The sequence below is a fragment of the Globicephala melas genome, chromosome 18, assembly GCF_963455315.2.
Source record: "Globicephala melas chromosome 18, mGloMel1.2, whole genome shotgun sequence".
NCBI classification, from domain to species: domain Eukaryota; kingdom Metazoa; phylum Chordata; class Mammalia; order Artiodactyla; family Delphinidae; genus Globicephala; species Globicephala melas.
Genome location: NC_083331.1, coordinates 35,031,294 through 35,044,953, shown reverse-complemented (window position 1 = coordinate 35,044,953; position 13,660 = coordinate 35,031,294). Strand labels below are relative to the sequence as shown.

The 13,660-nt window shown below is 32.7% G+C and overlaps 1 protein-coding gene across 1 annotated transcript in view; it reads right to left on the bottom strand.

Moving 5' to 3' along the window:
- The window catches only part of KLHL1 (kelch like family member 1), a 386,506-nt gene that overhangs the window by 92,572 nt on the left and 280,274 nt on the right, over positions 1-13,660 (bottom strand). Inside the window, exon 6 of the mRNA XM_030842541.2 lies at positions 10,787-10,973. Within this exon, the coding sequence (XP_030698401.1) occupies positions 10,787-10,973 (187 nt within the window). The remainder of the gene's footprint in view (positions 1-10,786; positions 10,974-13,660) is intronic.

Genomic DNA, 13,660 nt, shown 5'->3' with positions numbered 1-13,660 from the left:
TTTAAGATACAAAAACTCTCAACAAAGTGAGTGTAAAGGGAACATACCTCAACATAATAAAAGTTATATGTGACAATCCCACAGAAGCATCATACTCAATGGTGAAAAGCCAAAAGTATTTACTCTAAGATCAGGAAGAAGATAAGGATGCCCACTCTTTCCAGTTCTATTCAAAATATTATTGAAAGTCCTAGCCACAGCAGTCACACAAGAAAAAAGAAATAAAAGGCATTCAAATTGAAAGGAAGTAAAACTGTCACTGTTTACAGATGACATGATACTATATTTAGAAAAACCTAAAGACTCCACCAAAAATATTGGAGCTTATGAATTCAGTGAAGTAGCAAGATATAAAATTAAAGTACAGAGATATGTAGTGTTTTCATACACTAATAATGTTCTATCAGAAAGATAAATGAAGAAAACAATGTCATTACAACAGAATCAAAAAGAATAAAATACCTAGAAAAATTTAAGCTAAAACATGAAAGATCTGTACTATGAAATCTATAAGACACTGAAGAAATTGAAGACAATACAAAAAAATTGAAAGATATAATGTGCTCATGAATTGGAATAATTAATATTGTTAAAATGTCCATACTACCCAAAGCAATCTATGGATTCAATGAAATCCTTACCAAAATACCAATGGCATTTTTTCACAGAACTAGAACAAATAATCCTAAAGTTTGTAGGGAATCACAAAAGACCCAAATAGCCAAAATAATCCTAAGAAAGAAGAAAAAGACTGGAGGTATTATGCTCCCTGATTTCAAAGTATACTACAAAGTTATAGTCATCAAAACAGCATGGCAGTGGCATAAAAACAGAAACATAGATCAATGGAACTGGATAGAGAGCTCAGATATAAACTTACACTTATATGCTCAATTAGTCTATGACAAAGTAAACAAGAATATACCATGGGGAAAAGACAGCTTCTTCAACAAATGTCTTGGGAAACTGGGCAGCCATATGCAAAAGAATCAAACTGGATCATTTTCTTACACCATATACAAAAATAAACTCAAAATGTATTACAGACTAAAGTGTGAAACCTGAAACCATAAAATCCTAGATGAAAATGTGAGCAGTATGCTTTTTGACATCAATCTTAGCAATATTTTTTTTTTGTATATGTCTCCTCAGGCAAGGGAAACAGCAGTAAAAATAAACAAAAGGGACCACGTCAAAGTGAAAAGCTTTTGCACAGGGAAGGAAACTATCAACAAAAAGAAAGACAACCTACTGAATGAGAGATGATACTTGCAAATGATATATTCAATAAGGAGTTAAAATCCAACCTACATGAATCCAAATCATAGAATTCAATATCAAAAACACAGCCTGGGCTTCCCTGGTGGTGCAGTGGTTGAGAGTCCGCCTGCTGATGCAGGGGACAGGGGTTTGTGCCCCGGTCCGGGAAGATCCCACAAGCCACAGAGCGGCTGGGCCCATGAGCCATGGCTGCTGAGCCTGAACGTCCGGAGCCTGTGCTCCCCAACAGGAGAGGCCACAACAGTAAGAGGCCCACGTACCACAAAAAAAAAAAAAAAAAAAAACCACACAGCCTGATTAAATAATGTGCAGAGGACCTGAACAGACATTTTTCCAAAGAAAACATATGAATGACCAGAAGACACATGAAACAATGTTCATATCACTAATCATCAGGGAAATGCAAATGAAACTCATGAGATTTTGAGATCTTACACCTGGCTCAGAATGGCTCTCATCTAAAATACAACAAGTAACACATATTGGTGAGGATGTGGGGAAAAGGGAACCCTTGTATACTGTTTTGAGGAATGTAAATTGGTGCAGCTACTATGAAAAACAATATGGAGTTTCCTCAAAAAATTAAAAATAGAACTTCCATATTACTCAGCAATTTCACTTCTTGGTATTTACCTGAGGAAAATAAAAACACTAAATCAAAAAGATATATGCATCCTTATGTTCATTGCAGCATTATTTACAATAGCCAAGATATGGAAACAACTTAAGTGTCCACAGGTAGATGAATGAATAAAGAAGATGCAGTATACATATACAACCAAATAATACTCATCCATAAAAAAATGAAACCTTGCCATTTCAAAAGCTTTGATGAATCTAGAGGATAACAGGCTAAGTGAAGTAAGTCAGACAGAGGAAGACAAATATTCACTTATATGTTTACTCTAAGGAAAAAATCAAATGAACAAACAAAACAAAAACAGGCTCATAGATACAGAGAACAAATAGCTGGTTGCCAGAGGGGAGGGAAGTGGAGGGTTGGGCAACATAGGTGAAGAGAATTAAAAGGAAAAAACTTCAAGGTAAAATAAACATCACAGGGATGTAATATACTATATAAGGAATTTAGTCAATAATACTATAATAATATTGTATGGTTATATATGGTTACTAGAGTTAACTGCTGTCATCATTTCATAATGTGTTTAAATGTGAAATCACTATGTTGTACACCTGAAATTAATATAATATTGTACATCAACTATACTTCAATCAAAATATGTGTATAAATCATTGATGAAATAATTTTATCATTCCCAAATGATCAATTACTAAGGATAAATAACAGATTCACAATAATTCTTTTTTCTTGAGGAGTACTTCTGGGAAAGTTATTCAGGTAATGGCAATCTTTTGTTTACAGTTTCCCTTTAAAATCTTCCAAAGATTATAAATAAAGGAGAATTTCATAGTTATACAAAGTTTATATTGATAAATAGTATATATACACACACATACATGTGATTTTTCATTTTGGATATTTACTAAAATTAGCTAAATAGGTTGTAATTTAAGTATGGCAGATATTTACTGAAAGCCTACTCTAAATAACAATGCTTTCTGATGTTAAGAATGTAAAGTTCCTGTCTCCAAGTTGCTTATAATTTAGAAAAGGGAATTAATCTATTATATTAGAACAAATATGCTCATGAATTTATACTTGTAGTTCTGAATATTTGTTAACAATGCCTCAGATCCAAGATATGTATTGATTTCTATTTAAGCTCAGGCATGAATTTGAATTGTATTTGCTATGGGAAGAATATGTAAGGATTCAATCAAATTGTTAGTGAGTCATCATCTACATTGTAATCAGAACTGCTCTAACTTATTACATGATATAATATAATACTTTGAGGTAGAATTATTATCTTCATTTTAGAGATGTGGAAGTTACATGTGAATATAGTATTACCAAATTTGTGAATATTCAAACACTGTCAAACCATGGAAACATCAATGGTATACTTTATAAATATGTAAAAAGTGGGGAAATGTCAGGTTTGCTAATAGTTTAATTCTAAACAAAATCCGTACTCTCCAAAAAGTATAGGGCATAAAACAAGTAAAATAATCTATGGAGGAAAAAATCAGGATACAAAAGAAAAAGGAGGCTTCTGCTTGATAGAGAATGGAAGACACTCCAAAGTGCCCTCTAATTAAAATACCAGTAAATCTGGGCAAATTGCAATAATAACATTAATTTTTTGCATTGCTGGACTTGAAAGTAAGAAAAAACTCCAAGAAAAAAACTTCAGCCAAATAGCTGAAGAACAGTGAGGTGAAACCTGGGATAGAGTTTGCTACCCGAGTACAAAAGATAGCATTTCCTTGGAGTGGATGTCCACACCTACAGTAAGATCTAGAGCATCTGCTTTGGGCCTAACATGAGGTGGGAGAATGATCCAGAGACTTTGCATTAAGCCTGGAGCATTGAAGAGGACTGATAAAGCTGTATGTCACTGGTGGCCCTGGTTCTTTGTTAAAACTGACTTATGCTTGCTAGAGGAAAGTGTGAAAAGATTTTAATGTAAAATGGAACCCAAAAATATGAAATAGATAATCTCACGCATGCTCCCTGAGGGAGATAACACAAGAACCGAGAAACTGATTTCCCACAAATGCCTGATTTAAAGACCAAAATTTACCAATGACCGTCTGCCAAGAATCTCTCCCCATCCTCAAGCCAATAAACTAACTTCTTGGACTCTGGCTGGAGTCTGCCCTCTTTGCATTCCTTGCCCATAAATACAGCCTGCCCCAAACCCTCAGTGGATGAGCCTGTAGCTTGTTAGAGATTGCATCTCCAGAATTGCAATTCCTCTGCTATTCCTGGTGTCAGAAACAACAAACAATAGACTTAGACTCTCAAGCTTTTAGATGTTGGAGTTATTAGCTACAGAATATAAAATAAACCTGTGAAATATTTAAATAAATAATAGATTAAATTTTTCAAAACGCATGTAAGATGAGAACATCAGCAACATTATCATATATATCTCAAAAAAATTCGAAGAGAAGTTTCATAAATGGACAATGTTGAAATTACAAATTTGCAGGGGCCTCTGCTGTTAAGTATGGATTAGCTTGTATCAAATAAGCTATCTCCATAAGAATAACTATAAAGTGATAGTCTTAGAATACAAAATTTAGCTGTTTAAAAACATTAGAGATTAAAAAAATGATATCAAACACTTAGGAAGACAAATCCCAGATAGAAGGGATGAGAATTGAAATGAGGCCAACATCCTTTGCCATTTTCCCCTTGGGAAATGGCTGATTCACAGGCAGCACTAGGCTGAGAGTCCTTGAAGCACTTGTTGGCCCAGGCTTGTTGGTAGCCTTATGCAGCTGGGGAGACACTAACTGTAGTTCAGGGCAACCAAGGTAGTCAGGACTTTAGACTCAGAAAAAAGAATGACAAGGCATAATTGCTTGTCTTCTGGGCACTTACTAATTTGTAAGACATATACAAGGAGAGACAGAAATCCAGGCAGAAAATGGAAGCTAAGATGCTAAAAAATTAGAACTGGTTCTTCTGAGGTGAAAATAAAATGGCATTCAGGGCCCAGTAAAGACCAATGACCTTGGTATACATACAGAAAGCAAACAAGGAGTAGGGCGACCCTCACAGATACTACATCTTAGCCTCAAATTATCTAATGCTTATTTGGAAGAAGGTGTTTTGCTCTTACTTAAGTGTCTGTCAAAAGGAAAGTTATCTCTGAGAGAATTTAAGGTTGTCCATAGCCTCTATATATTCTCATACACAGTATTCATCATTCTCTCCAAAACTGCCAGGTATGCTATGCTACATACTAGATGTTTACAGCAAACTTGTAAAATATTTAACTTATTCCTTATAAAATAGACAAAATGAGAAAAACACCTCAGAAGCTATTTCTATTGAACTTTATGCCAAATACTGTAGGCAATTAGTTCAAGAAACTGAAATAAAATATGTAATAACTGGAAAAATAGCAAACTAATATGTCACTCTTCAGCAGTATATTTGATGATTAAATACATAAAAAATTGAAATTACAAAAATATTCAATTTCATTACTAAAAGGAGAAATATAAATGTAATGACAAGAATACAGGGTTCATTATATTATTTTTTCTACTATTATGCTAAAATTTTTAATAATAAAAAGGGTTTTTAGACAGAAAATTTGTTGATAAGGCCCTAAAAATGGCACTATTTCCATAATTTAGTGCTACTATAAATTCTTAAAAATTTTCAAGAAAGAAATCAGCTCATATGTCACAAAAGGTTTACCTTCCCACCCAGTAATTTTCCAGCCAGTTATCTGTATAAACACTCAAAGCTTAGGAAAAACTCTTAACGTATGCAGATACTAGTGATGGTGTTATTTATAGAAAATAAAATGGATTATTCCACCAAAGTGTTTTATAATAGGATTAAGCTCAAGTAAACCGTGGCATTTTTAATGTGAATAAGAATTAGTAAGGTACTTGAAATGATGTATGTAAAAAATTTAATGAAATATAAATTTACACATATAATTAATAAATAAAAGCAACAAAATAATAATTCTTAGGTATGTTAATAAATCTAAATATGCCTATATTTAGATACCAGAGTGAGAGAGATGAAGACAATTGTAAATAGGTAATCTCTGTATAAATGTAGATATAGAGTTATGTCTGTATACAAACATGTATATACACACACACACACACACACACACACACACACATGCACATTTACAGAGAAATTTGGAAAAGAAAATATGCCACTCTGTTAACAATGGTAACAATGATTATATTTAAGTTATAAGCTCACAGTTGGTTTTCCTTTTCTTATCTATACTACTGTATATTTACAAGGTTTTCAATATATGTTCATAATTAGAATGAAATAAAATGAATCTTCAAAAAATACAATTTCTATGAGTACAAAACCAAATTATTTTTACTTGCATGGAATTTTCTAATAATCAATCAACATCAGAAAATAAATTCAATAGACTTTTTGATACAAATATTTTCCAGTAACCAATAGCACCAAATTTTATTTCATAGCTTACATGAATCATACATTAGTGTGAGACATTTCAAGCACTTGAGAATAAGCAATTAGTGTTTTACTTTTAACTCAACCTTCTAAAGGATTTATGATGATTTCTATGTGATTTGTAATAAAATTCTTACCAAAATGAAAGCATATTTATTGGTACAATTTACTGCATTGTTTTAAATCTGCATTTGATTTCAGTTGAAAACATTTAAAAACTTTGTCCTCCTAATAAAAATAGTTTTTAAAAATTCATTGACTTTTTCTGTATTTAATTTTATGTCCCATTTTTCATTCATAGTAGAACAAACATTAATAAATATATTAATCATTTTAATTGTCCTTAAATATGCTATAAATTACTACATCGTTAAAAACTTATTTTTCAGTATTTTCCAGTATGGCAGCGAATTAAATCATACTTTCCAAGAGATACTGCTAACTTCATTTATGACTTGATTCTTTTCTCTCATACAATTCATGTGATTCCCAACTCTTAAATGTTGTTTGTATTGGTATAAAAGGTATTTAATTTCCACATAATGCTAATCATATAAATTCCACTGATATGAATATCTTGTTGTCCTATCTTCTTCCCTATGTTACATTACTATTATGTCATAGAACCACTATAGTCCATGCCTCCAAAGTTCCTAGATGGCTTGGCCTTAGTCCATAATGTGATAAGGAAAGTCAGCCCAGGTTGCTGCTGAGTTCTCTGATGGTTTCTTTGGCACTGAACAAGCATGTTGGAATGCTGTGTATTAGTTTAGCCTCTTTACATTTAATCACTGTAATTGTTACAGAAACACAATACAGTATTGAGAAAAGATAAATTAGACTAGAGATTTTAAGTGACATTCATGGATTTGAACAGGCATCTCTCTGATCGCAAAGACTACTTTCTTCACTCGGAACATCACCTGCTTTCTATGATGTCTAGATTTCAATTCAGAATCTATCATTCTTATCCTTTCCCTGAAATCTGCTGTGTCTTTCCTCTACTACCATGTGGCTTTCATTTCTCCACTGGCTATATTTCAGCCATAAAGGATTTCTCTCCATTTTTAAAGATATCACTCTTCTTTAGCTGTAAACCCTCACATTTGATTTATCTCTAGTCTGGAATTCACCACCACACCTACTCTGCTGCTCCAGTAATGTGCTAAACTAACGCCTAATAATTCTTTAGATTTCAACTAAAAACAGCAACAACAACAAACACTTTCTCTGTACTTCTCTACTCTTCTAGACTAGACTAGGTTGGCTCCCAAGCATTATACTGATTTCACTCGCAATTCCATTCCTGTAACACTCATTTTATTCACAAATATTTTGTTTACTATTTGCTTTCCTAGAGTAACTTGGAAGCTTTGTGAGGTAGGGGTAATATTCATAATGTTCACAAGTTCTTAACACAGAGCCGGCACAAAATAGATGTGCAAAAAGTGCATCATTATAGGATGCATGTATGTGTGGATATAAGAAGAAAGGAGGGGAAAGGAGAGAAAAATGCTCTGAATTTTCTTAATATTTACAGAAAATCTGCAAGAGTTGTACTCATAGTTTATCAATCCCATAAAATATCATACAAATCCCAGTAACTGTGGAGCTGAAGAGGAATTCAATAAAATGTTTACATAGCCTTATGAGGCACAATATGAATATGTAAATAATTCCAAAAAGCACACAAAATATTGCATATCATTGTATTGTATTGTAACATACTGTATTATATTGTATTGCATTATTTTTCAAATTAGTCATGCAAAGTAAATTCCAATGTTTTGCTATATTTTTTCTTTTGATTTCCCTGCCTCTTTTTACATTTTAATTTTCCTCATTACCTTTAAAGAAAAGAAAACACAATTTTAAGATAAAATCTTAATGCCTATTTAGAAAGAGCACCAGTTAATAAGGTGTAGAAAACAGCTTTTAAGCAGTAGAAGCACAATGCAAATACAAGGGATTAACTTGAAAATGTCCTAGTTGTTCTTTAAATCTCTTGAAACTGGTAAAGTTTCTGCTGCAGCAGGAAAAGTAGGTTCTCTGAGGTTTGGTAATGTCAGATTTTTATCTAAGTTATGGGATATATTTAATATCCAATTCATAGAGTGCAGAGGATATGGTAAGAATTCCTAAAATTTCCTTCAATTTTTTTTCTATTTTATTGCTGATTTAATCAGGAATATCTTTTTAAATCCCTTGTTTTGTCACACGCTTTTAATCTTCTGGACTACTGGATAAGTGGAACAATAGCTAAATAATTAGTAGTGTTCAATTATAAAATGAAAGATTCAAAATCCCTAAGAAAGTTCAATTTCTTAAGAATTTCTTCAGCCTCAAAAGACTGCTGTGTAAAATTAGACAAATTCAAATGCTGACAAAGAGCTTAACTCAATAGACACCCCCATACTCGTATTATTTTATGCTATGGTAATTGTATTTAAAGTCGTTAAATTTAAAAATTTAAATTAATCATGTCTTTTGGCTCTTCATAGCATAGTGATTTTTATACTAATGTTAATTTGTTGTTTATTGCTCAGTCCTAGTCACTGGCTGGCCTGATTTCATCAATGTTCTTTCTTTATTTTTTCAATGATATGTGCATATTTACAAATTGAATTTATCTTATACAGGCATTCATTCTGTAGAATGCAGTGTTCTTGAAAAGTAAGTGTCATTCATTAGACCTTAAAATTTGATAAACATATATAACATCATTGTCCTTTTATTGATATTTACTTTTATAGGTAAAATGAACTTATTAAGATGTTACAATAGGGCTTCCCTGGTGGTGCAGTGGTTGAGAGTCTGCCCGCCGATGCAGGGGACACGGGTTTGTGCCCCAGTCCCGGAGGATCCCACATGCCGTGGAGTGGCTGGGCCCGTGAGCCATGGCTGCTGGACCTGAGCGTCTGGAGCCTGTGCTCCGCAATGGGAGAGGCCACAACAGTGAGAGGCCCGCGTACCGCAAAAATGTTACAATAAAGTTTGCATGCTTCTGCTCCAAGAGATGGCAAATTATATCACGTACTGTGTGTTATTTAGTATTTATTACTCTCATAAGGACTACATGGATACAGGTTAATAGATTTGTTTTCTAAGCTTGAAAAACATTTTTGGGGACATTTCAATATAATTTCTGGTTATTTTTGAGAGAGATTTGTATCTAAGATATTTTGTTTCACCACTTTATAAAAGAGGGTGTTAAGCACTATATCATTTAGGGGGGAAATTTTTGACTTGGTCTCTTAAATAATAACATTAAAGAAAGAGCTAGAAGTGGAGAGAGACAGGGAAGGAGGGAGATTGATGCCATTTCCTTAGTTCTTAAAGTGTCAAGTCATTTACCCTTTTTAACTAATAGTTAAGCTCTTGAATATATATGTTAATATTTTAATGCTCGTTTAATGTGATAATCACTAGAAATCCATAGCCCAGCAAATAGGAGTAAATCTTCAAAAAATTAAACTAGTGAAAATCATTTTATAGCCACAGATATCTTCTTGGCAAATAAAAAATGGGAAATGTGTGTTGTTCTCTATTGATTACCTGAATTGTTTCCCTTTGCCTCCTATTTTGGGATCTCACTTCACAGTAGTTGAGGTAAGTTCTGTTGCTTCCTCCTGATTCTTTAACAACAGAGTTCCTTTAACAGAGCTTGAATATGTGGTCATACTCTATGTTTGCCAACTGTATTTTGTACATGTATAATAAATGTATTATGGATAATTATGTCACCTATTAGACGCAAACATAGGACACTTACATTATTTGTCTTGTGTACTTGTTCAGGAAAATTAAGACACATAAAAAAGGCTAAAGGGAACAAACATTCATGGAGATTTTCCCACTAACTATAGAAAAGTAAGAACAAAACCTTCGAATGTATGTATTTGGTCTTAAATCATTCACTTCCTTGTAAGAGTAAAAATGGTAAAAAAAAATTTAAATTTGTAAATGATACCTGCCATAGTCAGTACACCCATTTATAATTGTCTACTTCTTTGTCTGGCTTCTGTATGAGATTCTAAACCCCTCAAAAGCAGAGACTCGCTCCTTCATAATATTACTCTCAGCAAGCATGTGGCTGGCAGATTACATTTCCTTTACTTAGAATAGAAATACATGTTTCAATATATCCAACAAATTATTTGGCCCATGTTTTCTAGGTACTTTTAATCTCTTTTTCATTTCATATGAAGTCTTGTACATAATGCATGAGATAAAACATTTAAAGATGAGTAAGAAGCAGAAGCAGCAACTACAGATTGAAAAAATGGAAAACTGAGAGGTGTCTTAACTTTTCCCTAAATCTTAAATCTTAATGAATAAAGCTGTGATTCTGTGAAGTTTGTTGGTATTACACAGGTTACAACTGTAAAATCACGTCATGGTGTGATACAGTGTGTGTATTACTAAAGATCTAGAACTAAATACCTTTGTTGTTATCCATTCCTCCCACTGCATACAGAGTTCCAACTGTAGATTTTCTAGGTTTAGTTCTTGGACTTTGCATTAAAGTTCTTCTTTCTGGCAATAGATGGTATTTCATTGCTTCCAGAATCAGCTTTTGACATTCCAGATCATTCTTAAATAATGTATGGTTTTCTAGGTCAGCCAATATCTGTGAATAATGCACAATCACTGTTAATGATTTTTATAGAGATGAGCATAAGCTATCAAATGAAAAGTAGAAGATTAGTACTTATGATATTACCCCTATATTCAGAGGGATGTAAAATATAATAAGAATTAATTACACTGACAAATAAATATGAGTAAAATGCATGGCTTCCAAGAGAAACAGAACGGATATTATTTTTGATTCCATATTATTTATTATCATTTTACCACACAAAGTATAAAGGTACTTCTAAAGATCACATTTTCAATTCCCTTTCCTTTTTAAGAAAGCTGTTCACAAGTCAAATATAGTTGCCTATTTGTCCATAAACATGTCTGGTGAAGTAAATTAAAAAATAAAGTTCAACAAATTAAGTCCTAACAAGCCTATCATAAATATTCACATATTTACTTTAAGATGTTCCAAGTATAGTTTAAATCCCTTTCAAACTGAAAAAAATCTCAATAAAAATAAAAATTTATGCTCGTAACATCTTTTTAATTATGCAAGCAGTTGAAAAGCTGTACATCAGGCAAAGTAATAGTTTCCAGCCATGAAACTAAAAAAAAATTTACCAAAAATGCAGCACCTGAGGGAATAATAGAGTGAGACCAGAGTTTTAAGTTCTATTATGTCTCCCTTTTACTACAGAAGGTTATCATCTCCACAAATTATTTTCTGTACATTTCTTTGAATGTAACCAAAGTATCTTTAATTTTCCTCTCTCTGTCCCTCTTTAGATTTTCTTTTTCCTTGACTGTTTCAGTATCACATTCTCTTCTTTTGTTCATGAATCTTGTTTTACTTCAAGTGAGTTAAATCTATCATATGGATTTACAAAATTAATAAGTAGAAAATTTAACATTGACTCACTGACCTTTTCGTCTACATTGATAAGACACTGTACCACATTGGTACACAAATTTATTGAGTGAATAAATTAATAAATGATAGCAGCATATAATTAATTGATTTTAACACTATAACTTGAATCTTAATTAAATAAAGTTATTTAACCATTGTAATAAATAAATTACTGGTGGAGATGTCAGAAAGAATATAAAAACACATAAGATACTCATATATATAAGAGGTGGGAAAGATAATAGAATGGCTCTGAGGCTGAATAAGGAGTATAACATATTAGAATTACCAGATACTTTGGAATATAGAAGGGAAGATGTTTAGTTAAAGTCTTACTTATGCTTCTCTTCTTATATATTAAAACTTTTGTTGCCTTCCTACCCATTTCTTTCTGTTTTAAGGGACTACTATTTTACTTGTAAGATATTAATGAATAGAAACCTTAATGAAATAGAGTTGGGGGCTCAGAGGGGGAGCTCTCATACTCTGAGACAATAGTAGAGCCAACAAAAAGAAGAAAGACTCGCCTTCTTTCATGGCAAAGACTCAACCCATGAAAAGCCAGGAACGAACTCATTTGTTTGCTTAAGGGAACTATTATAGTTTTTAAAATTCAGTAAGATGATATATACATTGATGATAAAGCTGAAGCTAAAAACATTGATTTTATCATCTTTTTGGATAGCTAAATATTTATATATTTCTAAACACTCATACAATGTATATAAGGACTATTTCAAAATGTTTATGGATAATATACGGTTATAAAGAAATGTATGGAATCCTGTAAAAATAAAGTATCAGAGCAGAGTCAACTCTGAGTGCCTAGGTTTAAAATACTTTCAAGTAATAATTTCTAAAAGGAAATGAATTTCTCAATGTTGATAGATGTATGCATAAAAATATATTACATATTATTTATTTTAAAGTATATCCTAGAACTTGAAAAAGAATACATACATATATATTTATAACTGAATCACTTTGCTGTATACCTGAAACTAACACAACATTGCTAATCAGTTATACTCCAATTTAAAATAAAAATTTTAAAAAGATGCAAATTCAAAAAAAGAAAAAAAAAAAAGAACTCCTTACACCTAGAACTTAGATCTCAGACTCCCTAGACCTCACTGCATGTGTGGCAGTCCACTTGGTCTTGAGCAAGGCTTGTCTTAAGTTTCAAAATCTCCATTTATGGGCAAACACCTCCTCTCCAGGCCTCTTCAAAGCCCACCTGGGCCTCACATGTCTGCACGTATTATAAATGGTTAAGAAACAGAGAAGAAGCCAACAGATCACAAACTTTTACATAGAGAGGTCAGCAGAAGGATCAACCGTTAGAAAGACAGTGAAGTTGGTTTTGAATGAGTTTAAAGCATCTCTGCTTCATTCTCTCTCCAACTGTCCAAACCACACTTCCTGGGGCTCATGAGTAAGGTGGGCTGGCACTCCTCCCCTGGGTCCCCTTCATCCCATCAGGAGGCTGCCAAGTTTGCTCTGGCAGGAACCACACCCACCAACTTCTCCCTGTTTAGTATCTCTGTTCCGCCATCTCCAAATGTCAACTGTCTAATCTGATGAACAGTTTCTAAATGTGAGAATGCCTTACTCAGGAAACACATGGTTTATTTAACTCGAGCCTTCTGAAGACAGTGGCCCTGTTTTTCTTGTTTCTCCCAATAAAAATCAGCTCATAGCAAGCCAAAAAAAAGATCTGGAAGATATACAATATAAAATTAAAACTTATACTTTATTTCTGTAAAATGACAGATATTCTGTACTTAAATGATATTTTCCATTTTATTAACAAATCATTTTGT